Source organism: Notamacropus eugenii, chromosome 4 (genome assembly GCF_028372415.1).
Source record: "Notamacropus eugenii isolate mMacEug1 chromosome 4, mMacEug1.pri_v2, whole genome shotgun sequence".
NCBI classification, from domain to species: Eukaryota; Metazoa; Chordata; class Mammalia; order Diprotodontia; family Macropodidae; genus Notamacropus; species Notamacropus eugenii.
In genome coordinates this window covers 449,433,058-449,459,663 of record NC_092875.1, presented here as the reverse complement: position 1 = coordinate 449,459,663, position 26,606 = coordinate 449,433,058, and the positions used below count along the sequence as shown (strand labels likewise).

Here is a 26,606-nt window from a genome sequence, read left to right as displayed (position 1 = left end):
CCATGAAATGAAATCCTCACCAGTTAAGAGTCTGTGATGGATTTGACTATGAAGATATTAGGGTTATTTAGAAAGATACTAAATTGTCACCTACAAATGACACTTTTAACCATCTGTCATTTGAACATCAGGACAGATTACTTTATTTGGATGGGTCCCTATATGCACTTTTGGGAGAGTAAGGCATAAGAGATTCCTGTTTCTGTCCCTTTCAGTGACTTGAGTGGCGATACGTTGTTAAATTGCCTCATATCACCCAGATTCTCTCCCAAGAAAATAGAAACCCAGAGGTTCACTTTTACCCTTATTTAATATAGTCTGTGCTAAATAGAATCCGTTGTTGGAATTCTTATCATTGTTCATTCCATGTAGAATTTTGTTGTAGGAGAGGAACCAGCTGCAAACCTAAAAGCCTTCTGCTTTGTTTTTCCACTCCCTATATACTCATCGCAGTGACCATTCTCAGGATTTCCTTGGAAAAAACTGAGGTTCTAAGGGTTCCATTCTCTCTTCTGCCCCAATTCACCAGCTCTCACCGTTTGACACCATACCATTAAGAACTTCAGGCCTTCATGCTTTGCTGTCCTCATTCTCTGCTCTCACACCAAACAACATACCTAAAATACATCTAGTTACAGCCTTTGTTTCTTTATCTGTCCTTCTACTATCTGTACTTCTTTTTCTGTACTTACAACGCTCAGGTCAGTTTACAGCTGCCCCAGTACTGCATATACCAGAACTCTGCCCTCTTCTTAACACCTCTGACTAGCCATTGACGTCAACACAGCTAACATTTGTGTAGTTAGCATTTATATAGCACTTACCATGTGCCAAGTACGGCAAATATTATCACATCCTCACAGCAACCCTAGGAGAGAAGTGTTATTCTTATTCCCATTTTAAAGATGAGGTCGATGAAGCAAATGGGTTAAATGACTTTCTCAGGGTCAACAGCTAATAAGTATCTGAGGCCAGATTTGAACTGAGGTCTTTCTGACTCCAAGCCCAGCGCTCTAATCAATGTGCCACTTAGTTACCCTTTGCAAATGTTTCCATAATAGTAAGATGTAGGGAAGAAATGTTCCTGCCTAAATAACATCACCTTCATCTCTTTTCCTTTCCAAGCCCCCAGTAGTCCCAGTCCCTTGGTAGTAGTACTGAAGATATTTGTTTATTTAAACACCTGTTGTGTGCAGAGCATTGTGCTAGGCTCTGGAAGATGTACAATTTTAAGTGACACATTATCTATGCCTTCATGATACTTAAAAATCTAGGGGTTTTTAATCTAGGGCCCATGGATGTGGTTTTTTAAAAATATATTATAACTATATTTTAATATGATTGGTTTCCTTTATAATCCTATGTAGTTTATTTTGTCCATTTCAAAACGTTATTCTGAGAAGGGTTTCCAAAGCTTCTTTAGATTCCCAAAAGAGCCCATGACATAATTATAATAATAATAGTTATTATTTCTTTAAAACTCTCAGGTTTGCAAAACATTTTACATAGGTATCTCATTTAAAATAAAAAAAAAAACACCAAAAACCCCTGGTCTAGAGAGAGGAGGAGTAAGGAAAAAAGTACATAACTATAATGCAAAAACATGACATTTTAAGTGTGTTAAAGAGTTATGAAACAAAGAACTTTGTGAAGAAAGCCTTTACTGAGTATGATAGAAGTTGGAGGAGGAGCACAGGGAATGCTTCATGGTGGAACTAGAATGTAAGTAATACTTTAAAGAATGGACAGGATTTCATTAGGTGAAGAAGAGTGAAAGAGGGCATTCCAGACCCAGACAATAGTATGAACAAAGATGCAAAAGCAATAGAGTGTTCAGAGAATAGGGGAAGGTCGGCATGACTGAGGTAGAGACTAAACCAGTGTGGGTAGAACCTAGAGTTCTAGTTCTAACATGGAAGAAAGTAGTATGAAATGGGGCTGGAGGTTCGATTGTATCCTGTTGGGCTTTGGATGCTGGATAGAAGAGAATGACCTTAAATGACAGGAAATCGAGAAACACTGAAAATTTTCAAGCAAAGAAGTGACATGACTAGATCTATGGTTAGCAAAGATTCTTCTGACAGAAGTCTATGGGCTGGATAAAAGTGGGAAAGAGTGAAGGCAGGCAGACCTATTAGTAGATGTTTATAGCATTCCAGGTAATGAAAGCATTCTGGTAAGAATGTAGAGAAGAGACTGATGGGAAGGGGTAGAGTTGTAATTGAAAGGATATGAAAGATTAGGCAGACAATCGAAGCTAGGGCCAAGGTTCACATAATTGTAAAGTTGGAAGGAAGAACAACTTTGGGCAAAACTATCATAAGTTCAGTTTGAGATATATTGAGTTTAAGGTACCACCAGGCAGAGATCCAGGGAGAATGGCCAATGCACAGTCGGAGTTGAAGTGAGGTCAGGGTTTCAGATATAGGATCATCGCTAAAGCTTTAGTTAGTAAAATTGTAAGAAGAACAGTGATAGGCAATTGGGAAACATCTGCTTTATAGGGTTCAAATTGGGGGCCAAGTAGATAGAATGCTGAGCCTGGAGGCAGGAAGACCTGAGTTCAAATCCAGCCTCAGACACTTACTAGCTGTATGACCCTGGGCAAATCACTTAATCCCTCTCTGCTTTTTCTCATTTGTAGAATGGGGGTAACAATAGTATCTCCCTCCCAGAATTGAACCTGATTTGAGGATCAGATGAGATTAAAATTATAAAGTGCTTAGCATAGTTTCTGACACATAATGAACACTAGGTGAATGTTAACTATTATTAGGAAGAGGATGAATCACTGAAAAAGGTAAGGAAAGAGCAGTTACAAGGACAGCAGGAAGGAATGGGGTTTCTAATGTCAGTGGGAGAGTGAGTATCCAAGCAACCTAGGGTGGTCATGTCAAAAATTTTAGAGAGGCCAGGGAAGGCTAGGTACTGAGAAAAGATCAATAACTGTTGAGAAAGTTTCTGGGGACACAGTAGAATGTCAACATCTCAATAGCAGAAACTCTTTCATTTTTATCTTTGTATCTCAGATACATTAGCATGCTACCTTAAACATGGGGGATTGTTCAGCATGTTTGTTGAATTTTAAGAGACCAGTTCTGGTAGAATCCTGATCACAAGGGACCAAGGGATGGTTGTTGTTTGTCTTTCATTCTTGAAGAGGACCTTATTAAGTGCGAGCGGGCTGAACAGTCACCAACCTCGCTTTCTCCTCCCGAGCCATCAGGGTGCAGTGGCAAAATCAAGACCAGGGTGACTGGAGATGGCCCCGATGCAGTTTTGGCCTTTTTAAGCTCAGGTTTTTCTCAGGTTTCAGTTTGACTGAGGCAAGGCCCATTCAGTGATTAAGGCTAGGTAAGAAATGAGGCAAAGAATGGCCTCTTTTACCTAGTCAAAAAAAAAGTCATTCTGGGAGAGGAAGACCTCATTCTGAACCATCTGGGCTCCAACAATGACCAAGTGAGGCTTGGGCTGGGGTCCATTGTTGGCCAGTCAACGAGAGCCAGATTGATTTGGGTTTCAGGTGTGGTTCTTAAGAAAGAAATCTAGCCTGTAAATCCCAAGATATCTTGTAAAGTTTCAGTGATCAAAATTTAAATTCCTTTGGGCAGAGTACCCACAGGTAAGGGTATAATACTGAGGGAGAGGACAGAGAGAGAAGGAAAAAGGGGAGGGAAGGAAGGAAGGAAGAAAGGAAGGAAGGAAGGAAGGAAGGAAGGAAGGAAGGAAGGAAGGAAGGAAGGAAGGAAGGAAGGAGCGAGCTTCATTGCCTGACTGGAACAGGCCGGTTGGGGCCCCAGTGGGGCAGCTACTACTAGCAAGTTGTTATTTGTCCTTCATTCTCAAAGAGGATCATGGCATCAGGAAGGTGACTCAATGGAGGCTTTGGGTCAAAATATCTTTTCTAAGAATTTTAATGTTGAGAAGAAGAATATAAAGAGACAGGGAGCTAGATGGACAGGGTATAAAGGTTGTGAGAAGGATTTTAAAGGAATCATGTTTATAGGTAAATGAGGGAGAGCCAATAAAAAGGGATAAACTGAAGATCCCAGTGCCCTCAAACATCTCTACTCTAAAGACAGAGAAAGCATCAGAAGAGACTTTGGTCTTTTTTTTTTTTGGATAAAATGTTGACGAAAAGTAGGGATTCACTTCTGAGCATTCACTTTGAAATTTCAACTCAGTGTGTGCTACAAATATGGGCTAATTCTGTACCTTCTGAATTAGATTTAAATTTCTTCAGTTGTACATTTATTGTGATTGAAAATATTTACATTCTTCTTAGAAGAATGGCAGATTCAGAATGGGAATAATGGAGCCACAACTGGTTTTTTTTTCCTAATCTTATCTCTGAGAAATACAGGACTGTGCCTGGGAACTCACCACTGTCAAAGTTTTGGGGAGACTGCCTGAGTGCAACAGAGTGCAGCTCACCTACACTCCCTATTTCCTGCTTCCTGTTCCAGTATTGACTTTCCAGCATTGACTCTCCAGTCCTGGCTTCCTGTTCATTTCAGCTCCAAAACAGTCTGGTCTTCAGTTTACACGTATTGGAACCTTGATTTAGACCCTGTACCTGTGACCTTTCCGCCCTGGGGATTGCCCTTTCAAGTAGGGGCTGTGAGTTCTATGAGGGCGAGGACTTTCACTCCCCAAACACCTGACACATATTCAACACACCGTGAATGCTTAACAAATGTCTGTGAATTCAGATTGTTAATTGGATTGAAAAAAAGTCCCTCTACTATCTTTATAGTTTATATTTAAATTATACATTGTATATTACATTACATGACATATTTATTGTATCACTCTATTTAAATAGAGGTTACAACTTAAATTTCAAGGCTTGCTGTGGTTTAAGGATGAGTCTTAACTGTTTGGTAGCTATTGTTTGTGTAGCATTTGATCTTGCCAAGACAAGGTGCTTTGGTTGAACTTTATTTAAATTTAGCCAACACAATTCTTCCTCTGGTGATTGCTTGGTGTTTGTATACTTACGTCAACATCTGAATTGGAACGTCTTGTAAGATATTCAAGAGCAGGGACTATGTCACTTTTCCTTTTCCTCCCTCACAATTGTCTTAGATTGCAGATTCAAATAACAGCAGAGCCTGTTAAAGCCAATATACACATACACATGTGATCAGTTACCTCTATTTTTAGTACTGTGATGTCCAGGTTCAAGGACACTCTTGTTTGCCTGTTGTATTGAATTTGGGGCCCATTAACTGGAAATCCCTGGTCCTAAAAATATTGATGAATAAGAGGGAGCTTTAGGCACAGTGCTACCAAGTTCACTTCTCAAAGTTAAGATATTTATCTATGGACCATCTCTTTAAAAATGAAGATCATAGAGTTTAGATATCTCTTCGAATGAGATAAAGTCCACAGGTAAGAAGAGCCATGCAAACCGTTCAAATAGAAATAGTCAAGGATCCCCAACCTGCTTATCATTGCAAAACTCTATCTCTTTAACAACAAAAATTTCCCAGTGATGCAATATTCCTGTGAAAACCTTATAGTAACTATTTAAAAAGAACTTATAGAACTTCCTTGGGAAGAGGAATGTATTGTAATAAATGTATGCCAGTAGCAGTTTAGATGCAAATATAGGTAAATATTAAGACCATTTTCAGCCTTTGATGGAAGGATTTTGGTATATTCCAGGTGGATCTAACATTTGGAGGGTGGAATTCAGTTGCCTTTGAATATTTTCATAGTGGCCTTGGACTACATCATTCAGACAAAGAGGAAGTCAGCTTTATCTTTCAAGTATTTTAGTAGAATTTCGAAAAGTTTCCAGGTGATAGAAAGTTGCAAAACTACTATCAAACTGGTCTAACACCGATCAGATCTCATCTGTTCCTAAACTATTTTATTTTCATGTGTGTGTGCACACGCGTGTGCAGTCTGGCTTTTAAAAACTGATCTTAAAAAGCCTCTATACATCAGGAGATAAAAATGACCAACAGGGTTACGTGCCATCTTACAATGGCAAACCCAACATAAAGTTCTAAAAACCTTAAAACATGAAAGATGTTTCTGCATCTTTACTCAAGCCAAACTCCGATTCATGTAGGGAAATCTGCCTATGGAAGAGTCCCAGATTAAGTACAAGGTAGCTCATGAGTGCGTTATTTTGAAGAATACGCCATATTTGTGTTCCAAGTATTACTGAAGTGCTGAAATGCAGAAAATGTCTCCGATTCTTCCCTTTCAGATGTTTCATCCCGAATGTCTACGCAGCGCTCTTCACCGCTGCCCTCCTCCCCCTGATGTGCCTCGTGGTGGCGTTCGTGGTCTTCATCCACGCCTACCAAGTGAAACCTCAGTGGAGAGCATACGATGATCTCTTCAGAGGAAGAACAAATGCTGCAGGTAGGAGAGGAGCAAATTGGGGCAGTTCTTGACAGGCAGAAAGAACGCTAGAACCAATTGTAGGGGCCCTGCACTGAACGTGAAATTGAATGGCAGGCTGAAGCCATAGGCCAAGAAATAAGTTTCTGATTTTCCTTCCTCCTTGAGGTTGCAGAATTCCTTCTTAATTCCCTAAGCTTGCAAGTAGGTGGGATGCCAGAATAGATATGTATTTGTTCAGGACAAGTTTCAGATTTTCTTTTTTTTTTAATTTAAAGTATTTTATTTGTTTTCAATGTTGTACTATCACTTCCATATATCTTAGATTTTTCCCCTCCCTTCCCCTCCTTCTCCCTACCCCCCCCACTCCCTTCTTGAGTCAGCATACAATCTTATATAGGTTCTGCACATACATTCCTATTAAATACATTTTCACCTTAGTCATGTTGCATAGAAGAATTAAAATGAATGGGAGAGATCATAAAACAAAACGTAATACAAAAGAAAATGGTCTGCTTCATTCTGTAATTGAATTCCATAGTTCTTTCTGTGGATGTGGAAGGCATTTTGCCTCAAGAGACCATTGGGAACAAGTTTTAGATTTTCAAAGAAGTGATAGTCAATCCTGAGGAGACCTCACTAGTTATTTAGGGGCCTCTGCCATATTGGCAGGGCCTGGCCTTGGATCAGGGCCATAGAACCGCTAGCCAGAGCATGCTGTGTTTACCATATCTGTGTCTCAGAAGATAACATTTGAAACTTCCTAACTCCTTTATTTCTGGACTTTTTATGGAAGTACTTACCTGTCATTTCTATTGCAAGTAGGTTTCTTTTGGTTTCTTGTTTCTTTTCCATAGTGCCCTACATCGTTCAGACAATTTTTCAGGTGTCAATGGTTCACTAAATTGCCAAGGACTGGGCACTTAAAGAATAAGTTTCATAGATTGGAGTTCCTTATAATCAAATACAGCAACTCTTCTGTGATTTGTGAAACATCTTCATTTTTCTCAGGTTTCAAAATCTTCAGAGTCAAATAAACTCCCAAAATGTCCTTGAGTGATATCTTTTGCATTTGGACAGCTGATTTTTGCTGACAGATGTGCAAAAACATATGTAATCAGACAGTTTCATAAGTGACTACACATGTCTGGATGCTTAAGAACTCAAGTTTTTTCCAGCCTAAATTGGCATTCATTTTCGTTCATTTTTTCCTTGCTGAATCATACTTAGCACAGGTTTTTATGATCTGATTCATTTTGGTTAGATTAGACTCCCTTTGGCTTCTCTCAGCCAGGAACAGCAATAGCGCCCACCTCTACATTTCAGAATGGCTCAGGGAAGGGGAGGGGAGTGCTCAGCTGGATGGGCAGGGGGCATCTTTAACCTCTTGATGTGGATGCCCAAAGGATAGAAGGATGTCAGAAATTTCAAGCACTCCATCATTCCTGTCATTTTGTACTTGTAAAGATCATGGGATGTACTTGTTTTTCTATATTCTCTTATATATGTATGTGTATATGTATTGTTTTGTCCTATAGAATTCAAGTTCTTTGAGGACAAGGATTTTTTTTCTGTTTTTTTTATATCCATTGCCTAGAAAGGTGTTTGGTACATAGTGGGCTCTTTATAAATGCTTGTTTATTATGGCAGACAGAACATGAAAGGACAGGGGACATGTAAGGATCAGAAAAAGGAGCTGGGTATTTTTAGTCTGTAGGAAAAAAGGATTCGGAGGGACTTGATAGCTGTCTTAAAGTATTTGAAAAGCTGTCATATGGAAGAGGGATTAGACATTTTGTGTTTGATCCCAGAGGATGGAAGCTGCAAGGAGGCCAATTTAGATGTCAGAAAAAACATCCTCATAATTAGAGCTGTCCATCAGTGCAAAGTCCTACCTCCAAAGGTGCTGAGAGGTCTTCAGGCAGGGAATCAGTGACCCCTTGTCAGTGGGTTTTAGTATTGACTCTTTTCATGGGGAGGGAGGTTGAATGAAATGGCCACTGAGAATGCCTGCCAGCTCCCAAATTCTTTGATTCTTTGGAAGGTATACTTTGCTATCTTCCTTTACAATCTTTTGACTGAGAGCCAGTCTCAGAACACAGAAAGGATGGAGAAAACACTTAGAGGAATAAGTTCCCCATATTACATAGAGTAAAGATAGATTATTTTCGGAGGCTGACAGTTTTGTTCCTCATGGCCATCTGTTAAAGGAGGTTCCAGTGGCATTCTGCAGTCATAATGCTTGCGTGTCATTTATGGCCATGATTGATTTTTAAAACTCAGAAGACCAGAACTGTCTCATGCCTTTCTTTGTCTCCTCAGAGCTTAGCACTGTGCCTGGCACATGGTAGATATTTACGAAATGTTTATTGACAAATTAAATGACCTCATGTGGGCAGAAAACAGGATATATCTTAAGAAAAGACATTTTGGGTTATGAAATAATGTTTGCAAATAAGATAGAAGCAGGTCACCTGGTGAAAAGAGCACTGTCCTCAAAACCAGAATTCAAAATAAATTGAATGTTTTAAATAATTATTTTATTTGTTTTCAGTGTTCTGTAACCACTTCCATATGTCTTAGATTTTTCCCCTCCCTCCCCACTCCCTACCCAAGACAGCATGAAGTCTTACATAGGCTCTACACATACCTTCCTATTAAATACAATTTCACCATAGTCATGTTGAATAGAAGAATTAAAATGAATGGGAGAAGCCATAAAACAGAACAGAACAGAACACAGGAGAAAACGGTCTGCTTCATTCTGCGATCCAATTCCATAGTTCTTTCTCTGGATGTGGAAGGCGTTTTGCCTCAAACATCTATTGGAAAATTTTAGGTCCTTGCATTACAATAAATTAAAATTAAGCAAACATTTATTAAATGTCAATAGATTAGACAGCTAGGCTAATAGCAATAAAAACTAGACAGCTAGTCTCAGGGCAGCTAAGGTGGTGCAGTGGATAGAGAGCTGGGCCTGGGGTCAGGAAGACTCATTTTCCTGAGTTCAAATCTGGCCTCAGATACTCCCTAGCTGTATGACCCTGGGTAAGTCACTTTACCCTCTTTGCCTCAGTTTCCTTATGTATAAAATGACATGGAGAAGGAAGTGGCAAACCACTCCAGTGTCTTTGTCAAGAAAGAGGATCACAGTCAGACAAGACTGAAAAATGACTCAGCAGCAACAAATAGACTAGACCTTCATGACTTCTCATTTGAACTATTGCTGTAACTTTCTCCTACCTTTAGGCTTCTCTATCCCCAGTCTCAACTTCATTTCATTCCCATTGTATTTCTAATTTCCATATGTGCAGATTTTATCTGGCTCACTCCTACTCAGAATCCTTTAATGACTTATTTTTGCTTTCCAAATAAAGTCCAGACTCCTAAACCTGCCATTAAAGGCCTTTCAACTTCCCACCTTTGCACCTATATTTCAAACCATTAACTTTTACTTACAGTGTACACTAGTCAAAATGAAATCTCTTTTATATGCACATCCCACTCTTTTCTGCCTCCAGTTTTTTGATGACACTATTCCCTGTGCCTAGAATGCCCTTTTCTAGCCATCTCGTCCTTTTGGAAGTCTCCCTGCCCCATAATGTCCAATACAAATGCTGCTTCCTTCATGCCATACTCAGTCATCAGTAAGCTTTATCCTCCTTGGACGTCTCATAGCATTTTGTTTGACCTACTCTTTAGTATTCATAGTTTGTCTTGTAATGGTACATATTTTAATTACCTCTCCTAATTATAAGCTCCTTGAGGTCAGAGACAATTCCTTAGTCTTGTATTTTCCTGTATATCTACCAGTCAACAGCTATGCTCATAGAGTGTTTGACAAATAGTTGATATTTAATAAATATCTAATAATACAAAATTGATCTGAAAGACAGAACTCCCCAAACAATAACGTATACAAATATATGAGGAATCTGTGTTTTCATCAGTGTGGGGCGACACCTCATAACGCATCTCTGACTTAGTAGTCCCAGCCCCCAAAGTTCTGGTTCTAGAAGAGTGTGTCACTAGTTCTGAATAAGCATGACAGGAGATGTCTCTGTTCTCCATCTCCTGCTACCAGCTGCAGTTTTCTGCCTGCTCTACCTGGCTTGACATTGGGGAGGTCATAGTAGCAGCGTCTGCTGCTGTGAGTCCTGGGGAAAATTTTTAAGTGGGAATGGGGTGGGGCAGGCAGAAGAGACTGGGAATGAGAAGGAGAAATAGAAGAATTTCCAAATCACCATAACAGGTCTAGAAGCCCAGCCACTCAAGAACCTTTGTTGCCAAATTTAATTTTCAGTATTTTTTAAATTTTATTTTCTAATAATAATTAACACTGTGCCATATACCAGAATAAAAAGATTAACATAAAAGTTAGGCAATCTGCCCATGTTCACATAACTAATAAGTGCCAGAGGTGGGATTGGAACCCAGGGCTTGCTGACTGTAAGGCCAGCACTCTGTGTACTACACCATACAACCTCCAAGCACCTGACTTACTACCAGGATATAAAGTACAGCCAAGGGCAGTGATACCTCAGTTAATGACCTTCTGAGAATGAAGTTTCTTTAAAATAAGATTAGCTATGGGGGAGAAAAATTCCCATAAATCTTGCAGAGCAGGGTTGGCATAAAGCAGAGGCATTGTTCCTTCACATTAAGCTGTAGATATGTGTGTGCCTAACTGTGCAGAACAAAAATACCTCCTGCTCAGTGTCTGTTTGTCCACTTTAGATTGAAAGTAAACAGAACTAGCCCTAGGCAAAAAGAATGGCAAAGTTTATCTTTGGCATTCCCAGCCTTCCTTTTCTTCACCCTTTCCCAGCTTCCCTGCCTTTGGGTGACCAGTATCCACATGATCTCTAACCCTTTCCCCCTTTTAAGACAGGAAAGGATCTAATATCATTCATTTTTCCTTATCATACAAAGCAGAATAGACAGTCTCTTCCCATCCAAAGGAACCTATACTCCTCTAGGGAAGATGAGCAGGAGGCGTGCTGTGCCTAAGCTGGGTTGCTTAGGAAGTTTTAGGAAGTAGAAAAAGGATCGGAGAAGCCAGGTGGGAAGGAAAGAAGGAACATGCGAATGAATAAGCAGGGGAAACAAGCATTAATCCCCCCTATGTGCCAGGTGCCATGCTAAGCATTTTGCACACATCCTCCTTAGGAGGCAGTGCTATTGTTATCCTCATGTTACAGCTGAAGAGACTGAAGCCGAATGAGGTTGTGACTTGCCCAGGGTCATACAGTGGGTATGTGTCTGAAACCACTTCCCCACTTCAGGCCCAGCACTTTGTCTACTGGTGGCTGGGGGTTGGGGGGTAGAGGGCAGGAAATGGCCCTCCATCTTTTACGACCTGGAATCCTTTATACCTTAGAAGAGGTCTGCCTGGCAGCTTCCCTCTCTTCAGGCACTGCCTTCTTCTCCTTTTTTTCATTTTCTGCTTGAATTCAGATCAGCACCTTTTTTTACTACCTTTAACTTTGTCCTGCTTCTTCCTTAAGAATTTTTAATGCAAATTTAAAATTTTCTGTACCTGCATAAAATTATTTAATATTTCATTTTTTTAAAAAAATTACTCTTTTTCCCCAATTTCCTTGAAGGCATCCCTATATCTCTAATGTAACAGGTAAATTCTGTTGAAGAAGTATATTCTTATAATCCATTTTCTTTGATAATGGAGGCATCACTCTACAGTGCTATGCAATTCTAGGTTTAACTGAATTTTTTATGCATGTTTATCCATTATTACAGTAGTATGTGGCCAGCTGTCTGTATGAACAGGTTCTTGACTTCCGCATAACATTTAACATCCAAAGGGAAATCTGCCCCTTCCAGAAAACTTCAATTAGATGGTTGTGAGTCTTGACCTTAAGTTGTAGTTATCTATTTGGAAGCTTATTGTTCTGGAATTAAATCATGTAGCTTCTTTGTACACTCTGAATCTCTTTGTTGGAAGGGACCCTGCATTATGAGAAGCATAATGTCTTGAACTAAGCAAGTGATAGTTCTACCATAATCAGCTTTGTTTAGACAGCACATGGGATATTGAGTTCATCTAGAGTCACCATATCTTAAGAGGACACTGATGCACTAGAGAGTTGACCTGAGGAAGGTGGCTAGTATGTCCAAGGGCCTTGGATCAGTTGAAGGAAATGGGAATGTTTAGGTTACAGGAGAGAAGAAGTTATAACTTTTTAAAACTTGAATGGCTCTCATCAAGAGGAGTGATTAGACGTCTGCTTGTCTTCAAGGACCAGAATTTGGAACATTGCATGGGAGCTGAAAAGAGACATTTCAGTTGGATGTAAGAAAAAACTTCCAAACAATTAAGAGACATTCAAGAGTCAGATGAACTGCCCTGTCTTGGAAGGTAATAGGGCTCCATTTCTGGAGCAAAGGCTAAATGTCATAGAAGGAATTCTTGTTCAGGAATGGATTGAACTCTTAAGTTCTCTTCCAACTCTGATATGAGGGAATAATGTGAGTTTCTCAAATATTTTAAATTAGACTATGTTGAGAGTAGGGGTTTTTATTTCATTTTTTAAAAATCCTTTTGTCTACAGCAAAACACATTGGGAAGAAAAGGTTAGCTAATGTCAGGATAGTCAGATAGCTGAGATATAACATGGCCTCATAGGTAGATGACTGGCTTTAAAGTCAGGAATACCTGAATTCAAACCCTTACTCAGATATACATGTAGCAAATCATTTAACCTCTTACTGACTCTTCTAAGTCTATAATGCTCTAAATTACAGATGAATTGTTGACCTACATCTGTGGAGGGAGCATCCAAACAAGGAATTCCCCACACTGATGAAACTATATGTCTGTACCCATTGATGTAGCTAAACTGTTCATTTCCAATGATAATGACTCATTTACTAATAATGCTACATGCAGAGAGGTAATTATCTACAACCTGTACTCACACAGAGACCCTATTTGAGGGCTCCCAGCACTCACTGGTAAGAAACAGGGAGTGTTCATTATTCCTGAATAAGTTTTTCTCCAGGTAGAGCTTTCCTCCATATGATGGTCAGTCACAAAAAAGGTACAGTTTTAAGACTGAAGATTCTTTTAAGATCTCTATCGCTGACTCCTGCTACCGTGAGACAGTATTGTTGCTCAGTCATTTTTCAGTCCTTTGTGATTCTTTGTGACCCCATTTGGGGTTTTCTTGGCAAAGATACTGGAGTGTTTTGCCACTTCCTTTTCCAGCTCATTTTACAGATGAAGAAACTGAGGCAAACAGGGTGAAGTGACTTGCTCAGGGTCACACAGCTAGGAAGTGTCTGAGGCCAGATTTAAACTCAGGAAGATGACTCTTCCAGGCCTGGCAGTCTACCCACTGTGCCACCTAGCTTCCCTGATAGAAATTGGTAGTCTGGCTGTAGATAATTATTTGCTCTCACCTGTTCAGACCTTCGCTTCTGAAGTTCTCTTACTTCTACTAAGATAAGTTGATTTCTTCCTCAGTATGGTGCACTAGTTGTGCAATGTGAATGATTCATGATAAAGATATGTTCCCTAAGCCAGATTTCAGTGTCTCCAATGGAATTTTGAATGAAGCCTATGATTTTCGGGTTTAGTTTTGATCTCTGGCAGTGATAAGCCTGTCTCTACATTTAGGCTCATTAGAATTTACTGGCTCCTCTCTGATTCATAAGCCCTTTCTTTTGTGAAGAATGATTCATGAATCAGGGAAACAAGACTCATTGGAATAAAAAGCGGAAGGAGATGACTGAATCTTTTTCATATAAAAATCCTACACATAAGTTCTTATTTGCTTAATATGAATTTAAGGAACTTTGATCCACCTACAAATGTTCAGCATGAATTTTGGATATCTTTTGAAATGAGCCGTGGAATGGTTACAACAGAATCTACTAGCAGGGCTCAGCATCAGCCAACATCTCAGGCTTCTATTTCTAGCCGTTCCTAGAACAGAAATCATGCAATATATAAGGGCAAAGGAGCTCCATTTTTAGAGTCTCTATTTTGTCATCATTAAAGATGAATATTACCTGATTTATTTTGCTTTTGTCAAAATTAATGAAAATATTTTAAATGCTTATGAGAAATGCAACAAAATATTAATCTTTGTCTCCAATTTTGATTTGGCTGACCATATCTATACTGACATTTCTTTAGATCATTTAGAATCCAAAACAACTGAGAAATTCAAAAGGATAAAAGGAAGGACAGCTAAGAAATGGATCTCATTTGGATTCTGATATTTGTTTATTTTTATTTGTTTATAAATTAAATATTTATTTATTTTTATTCACTTGATAAAAACATGTTTATTTTGTAAAGAAAAATGTTCAGACAGTTAATGTGATTTTCTTTGCCCAAACAAGGCAGAAGATTGGGTGAAACCAGTGGAATGTCATCTTGCCTTGTGACAATAAATGCTTGGATAATATCCAGATTGACCAACATAACAGGTTTCACGTGTCCTTGGCAGGAGTTCCTTGTTTGCAGTCTACTCACATGTTTCCATTGCTGAAAATAAAACAAAAATAATGCTTATAGATTTAGCAGGGCAGCTAAGTGGTGCAGTGGATAGAGCAGTAGGCCTGGAGTTAGGAAGACCTGAATCAAACCTTGCTTTAGATACTTAATAGCTCTGTGATCCTGGGCAAATCACTTAACAGTCTTTGCCTCAGTTTCCTCATATGTAAAATGAACTGGAGAAGGAGTGGCAAACCACTCCAGTATCATCACCAAGAAAGCCCTACATGGGACCATGAAGAGTTGAACTTGATTGACAGTGACTGAACAGTAAAAACATATTTGTGTCCCATGACACAAAAAGCAATTTTTTTCTATTTGAGGCTAAAACAATATCATATACACAAGTACAGGTCAACTTCCCATGGTTTTCTGATTATGTCCCTACCCCCCACAAACCCTAAATTCTTTAAGTTGCAATATAATTACCAATATGGACATAATTTTGTTTGTGCATTCTTTCCCATTAAGGTACAAATTTCAAATCTTTGAATTTGAAAGCTTCATAGTACCAAGTAATCATAGGTTTTCTCAAATATTTAGTGTTTCTGAGAACAGTACTGATTTCAAATAAGGAATTTATAATAAGATTACCAATTTTTACTACTCCTGGCTAGTTAACTCCATAACATATGAAGCTTAAAGGATCTTCAGAAGTAATTCAAGCAGCCAGTCATGGTGATGTATCTCTGTAATCCCTGCTGTTGGATGAGGACTGAGACTGATGGGTCACCTGAGCTCTGGAATCCTTAGTTGCAGCAGGACTAAAATCAGTTAGGTATCTGAACTTAGTCCAGCACCACTATGATAAGCTCCCAGGGAGTCAAGAATAGGGAATCCAGGCTGCCCAAGGAAGACAAATTGGCCCACATCAGAAAAATAGCAAGCCAAATCTCCTGTGCCAATTAGTAGTGGGATTGGGCTTATAAGGGACTGTTGAACTTCTAGCTTAGGTGAGATAGAAAGAGCCATTCTCAAAAAAAAAGAAGGGGGAGAATAAGAAAGAAAAGAAAGAGAAGGAGGAAAGAAAGGAGGGGAAGAAGAATAAGAAAATTATTGATAGTAGCATTCAAAGGTTGGAGAGAGCTCTTTAATGGAATTAAATGTCATTATTTCCAAGATTAATTTGAAATGTCCACCTATAATTTATAGAATTACAAAAATGGGAAGACTCTACTGGAATCTTTCATATTCCATTTCTCAGGAAGAACTGCACCTATTGTGCCCTAGAAAGTGACCTCCTACTCTATATCTGAGATTAGCCATTCCCAATATTCTACGATGATTCAGTAGAAAACATTTCCCTATTTATTACGTAAAGCCTTCTGCTATGAGTTAGGGCAGGACTTCCTAACTAGGTATCTGTGAACACTAAAAAATTATTTTGAACTCTTCATTTCAATATTAGTTTTCTTTATACTCAAATTATTTTATTTTATAGAAACATTATTCTTAAAAGGGCTTCGTAGGCTTCACCAAGCTGCCAAAAGAGTCCATGACACAAAATGTTTAAGAATCTCTGAGTTAAAGCAGTTAAAGAATCCTAGATCTTGAAGAGGCCTAGAAATGTCATATAGTCTTTCCTTATGTTTTTAGGTAGGGCCCTCCAAACTGTCTTATGCAAAATGAGAATTATCCTAATTTTTAAAAAGTTTAAAACAACCTCTTTTAAGAACCCATTCTGATCATTCCAATGGCCCTTTAAATTCTTTTCATTTTTCAATAACTTCAGTTCCTACAAAGTGTGGTCTTCTTAGAGAAGATATATAATAGATCCCACTTTGTGTCTCCATCTGTTCCTAGGACTGTGCTTTCTGCATATTGTATATACTGGATCAGTATTTGTCAGATTGAACTGGACTGTCCTTAGTGGAGATACATTTCATATCTTTGTATCATGATCATTATAATCTTCTATATCCTCATCAAAATCACTGATAAAAATTCATACTCCCTCCATAACATCAAAACAGCTTTACTTCCTCATAGAAATTGATTTAATACTCTATGGACACAACTGTTCAACCAACTATATAATTCCACTAAGGAACTAACCTTCAGCAAATGTTTCAACAATTTACCCACAGTATGTCCCCAGAGATTTCTTTGAATACCTTGCTGAAATCCAGGTACATCTTGTCCATGACTTTTGCCTGATCTGCCAAGCTAGAAATCTTGTTCCCAAAAGAAAAAGGTTATTTGTATATGACTTGCTCTTAGAGATTCAGTGCTGGCTCCTAATCCTCTGGTAGGAGCAGTAGTTAGGGACTTCACTTCATTATAAATTTTTAGTTCCTAAGGAATCATTTTTATCTGTCATCTCTATCATGAGTGGCAGCATTTTCAAGTGGAGAGAGAGCTAGTTCTGGAATCAGAAAGACCTGATTTCAAGTCCTGCCTTGGACATGTACTGACTTTGTAACCCTGGACAAGCCCCTCTTAGTGACCCAGGTAATTGTACAAGTCACAGAGCAGTGTATCTATCACCTGCTTTGGTAGGGGAAGTATCCTCACTCGTTGTTCTCAAGAATGATATCATAGGTCCAACTGAAAAAAAAAATCTCCATCACAAGTGAAGTTAAATGAATCATTTGACTGTTGTTAGTATGAGTTGAGGATACCCTGAGACCATTAGCGTAACACATATCCCACCACAGAGAGCTACACGTCTCCTAGAACTGTTGTGGCATAATTTAGGGTGAATGAATTTAACTTTCTTTTAAAAATGCAGCACAATGAATGAATGAATGAGAATTTATTAAGCAATTACTATGTGCCAGATACTTACCCTTCTTGACTTCTCCAAGCCTTTAGCACTATTGACCACCTTCTTCTCCTTGATATTCTAAGTTTTCATGGCACTGGCCTGTCTTTCTGCCTGTCTGCCCACTTCTTCTCACTCTCTTTTGCTGGCTCTTCATCAAGGTCATGCCTGCTAAATGTGGGTGCTCCACAAGACTCGTTCCTAGGCCGTCTCCACTGTGTCACTTGTCAGTCTCATCAGCTGCCATGGATTTGATTATAATCTCTGTGCTGAGGGTTCTCAAATCTATTTATCCAGCACTAGCTTCTCTTCTGGCTTCAAGTCTCTCATCTCCAGCTGCCTATTAGACAACTCAAATCAGATGTTTGGTAGACATTTTAAACTCAATATGTCCAAAGCAGAAGTCATTGTCTTTCCCCTCAAGCCCTCCCATCTACCTAACTTCTTTATTGCTGTTGAACGTACCGTCATCCAAGTCTGCTAGGCTCACAGCCTAGATGCCAGCCTCAGTTCCTCACTCTCACATCCTCCATATCAAATCTGTTGCCAACCCCTGTCAGCTCTATCTTTGTAACATATCTGATATATGCTCCCTTCTTTCCTCTTACACTGCCACTACCCTAATGCAGGCCCCTGCCATCTCGTGCCTGGGCAGTTGCCATAGCCTGCTGGTTGTTCTTCCTGCCACAAGTCTTTCCCCACTCTAGTCCATCCTCCACTCAGCTGTCAAAGTGATCTTACTAAAGCACAGTTCTAATCCTGTTTCCCCACCATAATACACTATTATCCCCCATAAATGACTTTGATGACTCTGGAAGAGAGAGTGAGGCTCAAGACTTTGTACAATACTTCCTCACTTAAATCCAGTTCACGCAAGTGTCAGAACATCACCCATGATGTCACTAGTATTCTTAAAAAATGAAGGACAAATAACCAAAACTCAGGTAAGGCATGGGATCATGAGAGTGTAGATCCAGAGCAAGAAGGTACGTCAGAGATCATCTAGTTCAGTTGCCTCTGTTTACACATAAGGAAACCAAAGCTCTCAGAAATTCAGTGACTTGCCCAAGGTTATCTTGCCAGTGGGAAACAGGACTAACCCAGGTCATTTTGAGTCCACATAGCGCACTCTTTCCACTGCACCATGTAACTAGCATGGCAGAACTTTCATTCACTATTGGCATTAGTTAGACAAGTAACTTTACTATCTTGCAAGACTGAAGAAAGAAATGCTGTTCTTGCCCTGACAATGAGTTTTCTGAGCTATGAGCTGTCTTCCTTCAGCTCCTGTGAAAGGAGCTCCACTGAGAATCTAAGCTCGAAGTCTTGTGCTCTTACTCCTAAACTCCACGTTGATTTAACTCCTCTTCACATTCTTCATTCACCCTTGAATGCACCACAAGACAAGCCATTACTTTTACCTAAAGTGTTTATTTATGCCTATTTCTGCCACCCAGCTGAAACTTTCTACAGGTGACTGAAGTCATCTATTCCTACTAACATACATATATCTGAATCATGAGATATAAAATTGGGTACTTGAGGGTTTGGGTTTTTTGTTTTGTTTTGGTTAACATTTTGAAGAACCACACAAGTTAGGAGAGAGACTAGCTTGTGATGACTGTATTATCTCTAAAGTTCTTTATGGCATTATCATAAACAACCCTGTGTTGGCTTTTTTTCTTAAGAGATTGACTCTTATGGTCTGGTGACAGAATGGGGATCATGTTATAATAATGCAGGCTGTGAGACTGAAATTTAATCTCCCAAATTCTAAATTCTACTGTTTGAATAAGATTTTGATTTTGAAAGACTATTGCCTATTTTTCATTGCCTATCTTCCAAGTTTGGATTCTCTGCTGATTTCGGCTTTAGTGTCCATAGGTACACTTTATTACCTTGGAGACACACTTCAAAGTGTGCATAATCACAAATGGTAGTTTGTAGTATGATGTTTTAATGAAATGGAGCATCTGGCAAGTCAAGGATTTCTTTAGATGATATTGCTTAGACTTGTACTGTTAGAGCTGGGAAGAATCTTAGAGATCACTTGGTCCATCCCCTTTATCTCACAGATGAAAAACCTCAGGCTTAAAAAAGCAAAGAAATTTTACCCAGGGTGGCAAAGGTCAGGACTTGCATGACTCTGAGGACCATTCACCCCACAAACACACACTGTGGGAACCTACAGGTAAAAGAAGATCCAGAAACTGAGGCAGTAGACTTAACCACTACTCTGAAAATATGTAATGGGAAATAAAAATAGAAGATGTTACTTCATTCAGTATTTCCTTGGTTGTGTCTGAATTTTCATGACCTCATTTGGGGTTTTCTTGGCAGAGAGACTGAAGTGGTTCACCATTTCCTTCTTCAGCTCATTTTATAGATAAGGAAACTGAGGCAAACAGGGTCAAGTGACTTGCCCAGAATCACATAGCTGGTCAATGGCTGAGACTGAATTTGAACTCAGGAAGATGAATCTTCCTGATTCCAAGGTCAGTACTCATCCACTGTGCCACCTAACTGCCCAAAAGATATTATAGATTTAATCATAAATTCTTTTAAAGATCTAGAATTCTCTCACTCTCTAGGACCATATTGGGGAAGGGAAAGAGAACACACCTTTATGAAGCACTTACTCTGCACTAAGCACTGTGCTAAGTGGTTTACAAATATTAAATTGATTCTTACAACAACCCTATCAAGTAGGTGCTATCATTGTCTCTATTTTACAGTTAAAGAAAGTAAAGTAGACAGAGTTTAAATCATTTGTCTCGAGTCATAGAGCTAGTAAGCGTCTGAGACAGTATTTGAATTCAAGTCTTCCTGACTCCAGACCCAACGTTCTATCCACCACACCACCAGGCTGCCTAGTTTTTTTGGTAGTTTATAATGGTCTGTGTAGTATATACGTTTTCAAAGTTCAGAGGCAGAAATAGACTTTTTATAATATACCACTTCTTTTATGAATGAATTTAAGTCCTTGAAAGGGTGATTTTTTTTGTCAGACATTAATAACAAAGATTGACCTGATTCTAATTTTTTTTCTCCAAACCTGTTTGCCTGCCCTTAGTATAAATGTTTCTATTGACTGGGAGAGGTCATATTTAAGCAGATCTTTTTTTAATGAGCTTTGACAGAGCCAAATGAAAAGTACAGTGTAAATAAATAACCCTCAAGAGAGCAAATACTGTGATTTTATAATTAGGATATGTTGCCTTCAGGAGAAAGTAGATTTAGATCATAAGGAAGACTAGAGGTGATTAGTGGTCATTTAAAACACTATTGTTCATTCCTATAAAGATTTGGGATAAATCAGTGTGACTGAAGTTTGACAGGTAATTGAAAAGAAAATATATCTGATCCCCAAATTCACTGACTTCTAAACCCAGTTGGTAGTTTGGGTTATTTTCTCCCTCCTCCCTAATGCCAGATTATTCACAAATCCAGCCCTTACTGTTTTGAAGCTGCTTTGTTCTGGTAGTGTACTTTATAACCCTTTATAACTGCATGACCTCCATCATTCGAAAAACATGTAGTAACATCCAGTTTGGAAGCCTTGGGCGTAAATGAGCTATGGAAACTGTTTTAACATTTGCTAATCTTACAACACCTGGGAACCAACATAAACTGTAACAATTTACATTCCTCATATAAGTGAAAGGAGGAAAACCCCCAAATTAATGGGCTCAGGAAATTTTAAGCTGTAAATTTGTTCTTGCACCGAACACATACACCCAGAAAACTGTAGCAATTGACTTAATTAATTTTACCACAGAAATACAAATATTGTTAATGAAGTTAAATATAATTTGGGACTATATCTCTTCTTCTCACATCCCCTTCTTAGATGTAAATTTCTACACAATTAGTGTAGAATCCCCCTTCAGTCTGGGGATTCCACCACACTTAACTTTTTTTTAAGTCTGAGAGTTTCTTAAAAACCTTACCATATTTAAATTCCTCCTCTTTTCTTAAAGGGAAGAGAAGGTCGACAGTTGTCATATATATCTGAAATTCTACGCTATGTCCTTAAGGTACTATGCCATACATTCAATGCAGAGTAATATTCATTTATACAATACTGTTGATTTCCAGGTACTCTGTGGTCACTTTAGTTAGGTAATTGTGAACATAATACTGTGAGGTATTGTTCTTTTTTTTCTCCCAGTTTACAAGTATAGATGTTAAGCAACAGAAAGTTTGAGTCATTAGCCTGTTTCCTGTTAGGGGAGTGGTAATGGATTTTCAAGCCTTGCTTCAGTGATACCCTAGCATCGTGGCTATCGATAGGCATGGTGACAACAAACCAGTGCCCATCATTTATTTGGACTTTGCAAAGTTTTCAGTAATTCAAAGGCTGTTAACAATCACTGCAGAAATGAAAACAAAAATAAAAACAAAAAACTGAGCTGCCATCTCCCTGGGGAAAATGTTCTGCAATGTTCGTAAGGCTGATTGCTGGACAGGAGAAATTCCTAGAGAAGCATTGTTAAGATGGTGTTTCCCTAGAAATAAGTCCTCAGACCTCTCAACTTGCTAACTTAAAAGTAATTGCCTCTAGAATTCTTTTCTTTTTCTGTGTTAATTTTTCTAAGACTTTGAACAAATATAATTTGATACATTTAGCATTATTAACTTGGACTTTTATTGAGAAGCCCTTTCATTTCAATGACTGCAACGTGCAGTGTGGTGCTTTTATGAAAACTGCTTCTTAAGCATAACTCACTGATTAATCTCTGGTCAGATGCAGAGAAAGCCTCCTTTTCTGATTAGGACATCCAAGAGGGATTCTAAATATGGCTGTAGGCATGTTAAAAGATGCATTCTGAATTTTCCCTGTATTACAAAAGCTATGCAGTGTGCTGAAAATCGGCCCAGTTTGGTGTCTGAGCATGTCTGTATGCAGATGAGTGTTCATCCCTCTGACTTCTGAGTAGCCAGCAATCTGAGCAAAAGCTATTAAACCAGCATTCAGTTGCTGGTTGACTTCATCTGGGCCTTTAAAGACCCAGATTTTTCTGACAGCTCTCCTCATAATGACATTATATGAAACCTGGTATCCCAAAAACTGGCCATGAATATAAAAGAAGATCATTCCTTCCAACCTTTATGGGATGTTTTCTCTCATTTGAAGAAACAGAACATTTGACTTTTCTTGGAAGCTCCAGATTTCTTTGGCCCCCTCCAGAGGATATTAGCTGGCAGGCTTGAAGTATGTGGTTCAAATAGAATTGCTCTAATAACAGTTAATGGAAGACCCATGTGGGTATGTCTCAGCTAACTCAGTTATCCTCCTTAGACACAAAATTATAGCTTGTAAATTGAAAATTACATCTAGCCATTTCAAGATGAGACCATAATCCTAGGCTTGCACTATATTAATCTGACATTTCATTCTAATAAGTCACAGTCAGATATAACACCCACACAAGTTTTCCTTACACCATGCAGTGGAACCACTGGGAGTCCATACGGCTATTTATGTTTTCAGTGGATTGAGTGACTCCAACTGAGAATCTGCCCTACATTCCCTACCCTTCGCCCACAGAAACCATACCCAGACTGTGCCAGTGCTGGCTTGCTTCTTGGCCTCTGCAGATTCAGACTTGAAAGAGACCTACCTGGATCTTTTTATCATGTAACCTACACTAGGAAATCCAGCCTGTTCCTGAATCATCCTTAGGGCCAAGTTAGCTCTGGGTTTCCCCTAGGTTATTGACCTGTTCCTCAATCACCCCTAGGACAAGGTGAGCTCTGGATTTCCCCTGGGTCATTGTGGCTCTATAGCATTTGGTATCTTTGGGACCTGTTTTTGACTCAGTTTCCTGCCCCTGAATTTAGGCCCTTTGGGTTTAGTCTGAATCTATTTTAGAAGAGAATTGAATCCTCAAAATGGTACAAGTTTCAAACTAATGCCACTGGAAACCTTAGATAAACTGAGAGAATTCTGTTTAAGATTAGATAACCTATTATTGTTCTGCAGTCATTCAACTTTGCCTGACTCTTCATAACCCTATCAGCCATATTGTCCATGGGCTTTTCTTGGCAAGGATGCTGAAGTGGTTTGCCATTTCCTTCTCCAGTGGATTAAAGTAGAGATTAAGTGATATTGCCCAGGTTCATGTGTAGCTAGTCAGTGTCTGAGACCAGATATGAAGTCAGGTCTTCCCAACTCCAGGCCCAGAGCTTTATCCACTGTGCCACCTACCTGTCTCCTCCTGGATATGCCAGGTTCATTCTTTGCTTCAGTGGACCCTCTTAGGCAGTTTAAGGGCTTGTGCTCTTACGGTTTGGATTTGAATCAGAAATAGACCTTTGAGAATGAAAATTAAACAGTATAAGCCGAACTAACTTCTAACTAACTACCTTTCCTTTAATGCTGAACTACTAATGCCCAGAATTCCTCTAACTGGGTAATTCAAGCTTTCATCAGGGCCAGGATTACATTAGAAACAGGAGTTCTTCCCAAAACAGATTCAGAGTGGTGTAGGAATAGATGAGCCCCTGCAAAAGATTTGTGAGACATAATATTGTGAAGATAGAACTTGTGAAGACAAGTCAGTGAGATTTTTGATGGAGATGAGAGCAAGCAGAGTGACCAACTTCTGCTTATGCTTGCAGAGACTCTAGGACAATGAAAATAAAAATTCTGAAATTTGAACTAGCTAAAGAAACCTTGGCTGGATCTCATAACTTTGATATTGGGCCTTTGGGTTCTCCTTGGAAGACTTTGCAGAGACTGTCATTCTCCCATGTTGCCTTTGTGTGTTCCCATCCTGATGCTGCTTTGGTATTTCTCTGAAATCTGGGTCTTGTTTTTCTTTGTCTGGAGTACATAGGTAGGTGACTACACCTTGTTTATTCAGAACTTGATTAAATACTTAAATCTTGTTGAGAAAGCTTGCTGGCCCAGAAACACAATAAGTACTTTCTTATCAAGAAATCACAGCACCCTGAAACGACTATTGCTAAATGCTGTTAATTTCACAATGAAGGAACCACAGCCCACACCCCTCCACATTCGTTCCCCCTCTTTATCTTGAAGCCCTACATCTTGTGTCCTCAGGGACTCAGGTTGGGTTCTCCTATTTTACTTTGAAGAGAGTGCCTCTGCAACATCCTCCCAATTGTTTGAACTCTATAAGGCCAAAGGGGTAAAATTAAAACAAGTTTTAGAAAGGATAGTAAACACAAGCTGAACTTCATGCTCACTTCAACAGGGTGTCATCCCCATACTAGTGTCAGTGGCATAAAATAATACGGCTTACAATTGGAGGGAAGATACAATGCTGCCCTAGACTCTCTAAAAATGCAATGAATGCAGTTCTGTCCCTATTTGCCAACTCAAAAATACATCTATTCTCTCTCTTAAATACAGTAGAAATAAATGATACCAATTCAGTTTTTCCTTCTTACATGTAAGTTTAACATGTAAATCTTGTGAGAAATTAGAATTTCTTTGCAAGTTTTAAGAAATTAATTGTGTTTGTTACCACCTTTGAAAGCCAGTTTTTTCTCATGAATGACTCATTTAAGGTAGGCACCTATCCAAGATAACATTTTGCTTTGTTTAATTTCATTACTAGACATTTTAAAAATTACCTTCCTAAAAAGGATCCAGGTTGGGCTTTCTTGACATGGTTGTTATGTAGGCAGCTTTATTTCCTAGCCCACTACCATATCTCACGCAAATATGTTATTCTTTCCTGTTATTTTAAATGATCATTAGTAGATTGATTTGAGGTATTGCTAGTCAGTGATCTACTTTGCCGATACTACTCTAGATTGATGAATTTTTTAAAAAGTCATAGCATTTTACAATATCATTTCTACCTTTGCAAGACTATAAACACCCAAATTGCTGAATGCTAAAGTTTAAACCTAATAGGAAACTTATTCTTGGTAGTTCAGTTATTTTGAAATGCTTGCTTTAACGGAAGTAAAGAGCACTGGATACAAACCAGGATCCCAATAGTCCTTCTGCTACTTCGGAGAGTATGAGAAATTTACTTAAGTTCTCTGGGCCTCAGGTTCCTGTCAACAATTCAGTCAGGATTTATCAAGTATCTAAGGTATACCAGGGGCTCTGCTGGGCACTGGGCATACAAAGACAAAAAATGAAGCCACTCCTGTCCTCAGGGAACCTACATTCTATCAAGGGAGAGACTTCAAATCAAAGTATATATTCAGTTGAACTAGATGCTCTCCGAGGTCGCTTTTCTAGCTCTAAATTCTATAATCCTAATAATAATAAAGCTTGATCATTTTCATTAAATGAATACACTATTTATCTACTCTCCAAACCCACTTTACTCTCACTTACTGCATTTCCTACTTTCAAAGTCCTTTGAAATCAGTCAGGTTTGTTTTATTCTGCAGAGATTAAGAAGGTATGAACAGATCCCACTTGAAATCAATTCACTCTTAATCACTTATTTTGCACCCTTGGAGAACTAGTTTTGGCACTGTAATTTGGTATATTGAGCTGTTTATGACTGGAAAACTAGGTGTCTGTTTCACTTTTCTTCATTCCAGTGGTTCTATTCTGAAAAATGAAGTCATTACTATGGCAGAATACCAAAATAACATGGGTGTTGCTAATAAGTGCCACTCTATGATGTCGTCTGACCCAGTAGGACTTTCCCAGTACCTGATTTCCTTGTACTTTGTTCTAGGCATTCATAGAGGCAAAGGGACCAGATTTTCAAAGATAGTTGCCCTGTTTATTCATACAAAAATGTACATGTCCCTTTGTACTATGTACAGAGACATAAATAGAACTTCGTGTGTGCATAGTGGGTACAAAGTTTGCAATCTACAAATTCAATGCACAAATGTTGGACCAATTTTGGCAAATTATTTGTCCATGGTTTGGGCATTTTTCCAGACTTTGGTTATTTTTCCATAAGTAAAAGCAGATGTATGTAGTCCTTTTAGTGAAAGGTACTTATTTTTACT

General features: G+C 38.8%; 1 protein-coding gene across 2 annotated transcripts in view; it reads left to right on the top strand.

Annotated features, from left to right (window-relative positions):
- ADGRV1 (adhesion G protein-coupled receptor V1) overlaps positions 1 to 26,606 on the top strand; it is a 751,592-nt gene that overhangs the window by 585,558 nt on the left and 139,428 nt on the right. For both annotated transcript variants that reach the window (XM_072606175.1, XM_072606174.1), the window contains one exon: positions 6,224 to 6,381. In XM_072606175.1, coding sequence (XP_072462276.1) covers positions 6,224 to 6,381 — 158 coding nt within the window. The remainder of the gene's footprint in view (positions 1 to 6,223; positions 6,382 to 26,606) is intronic.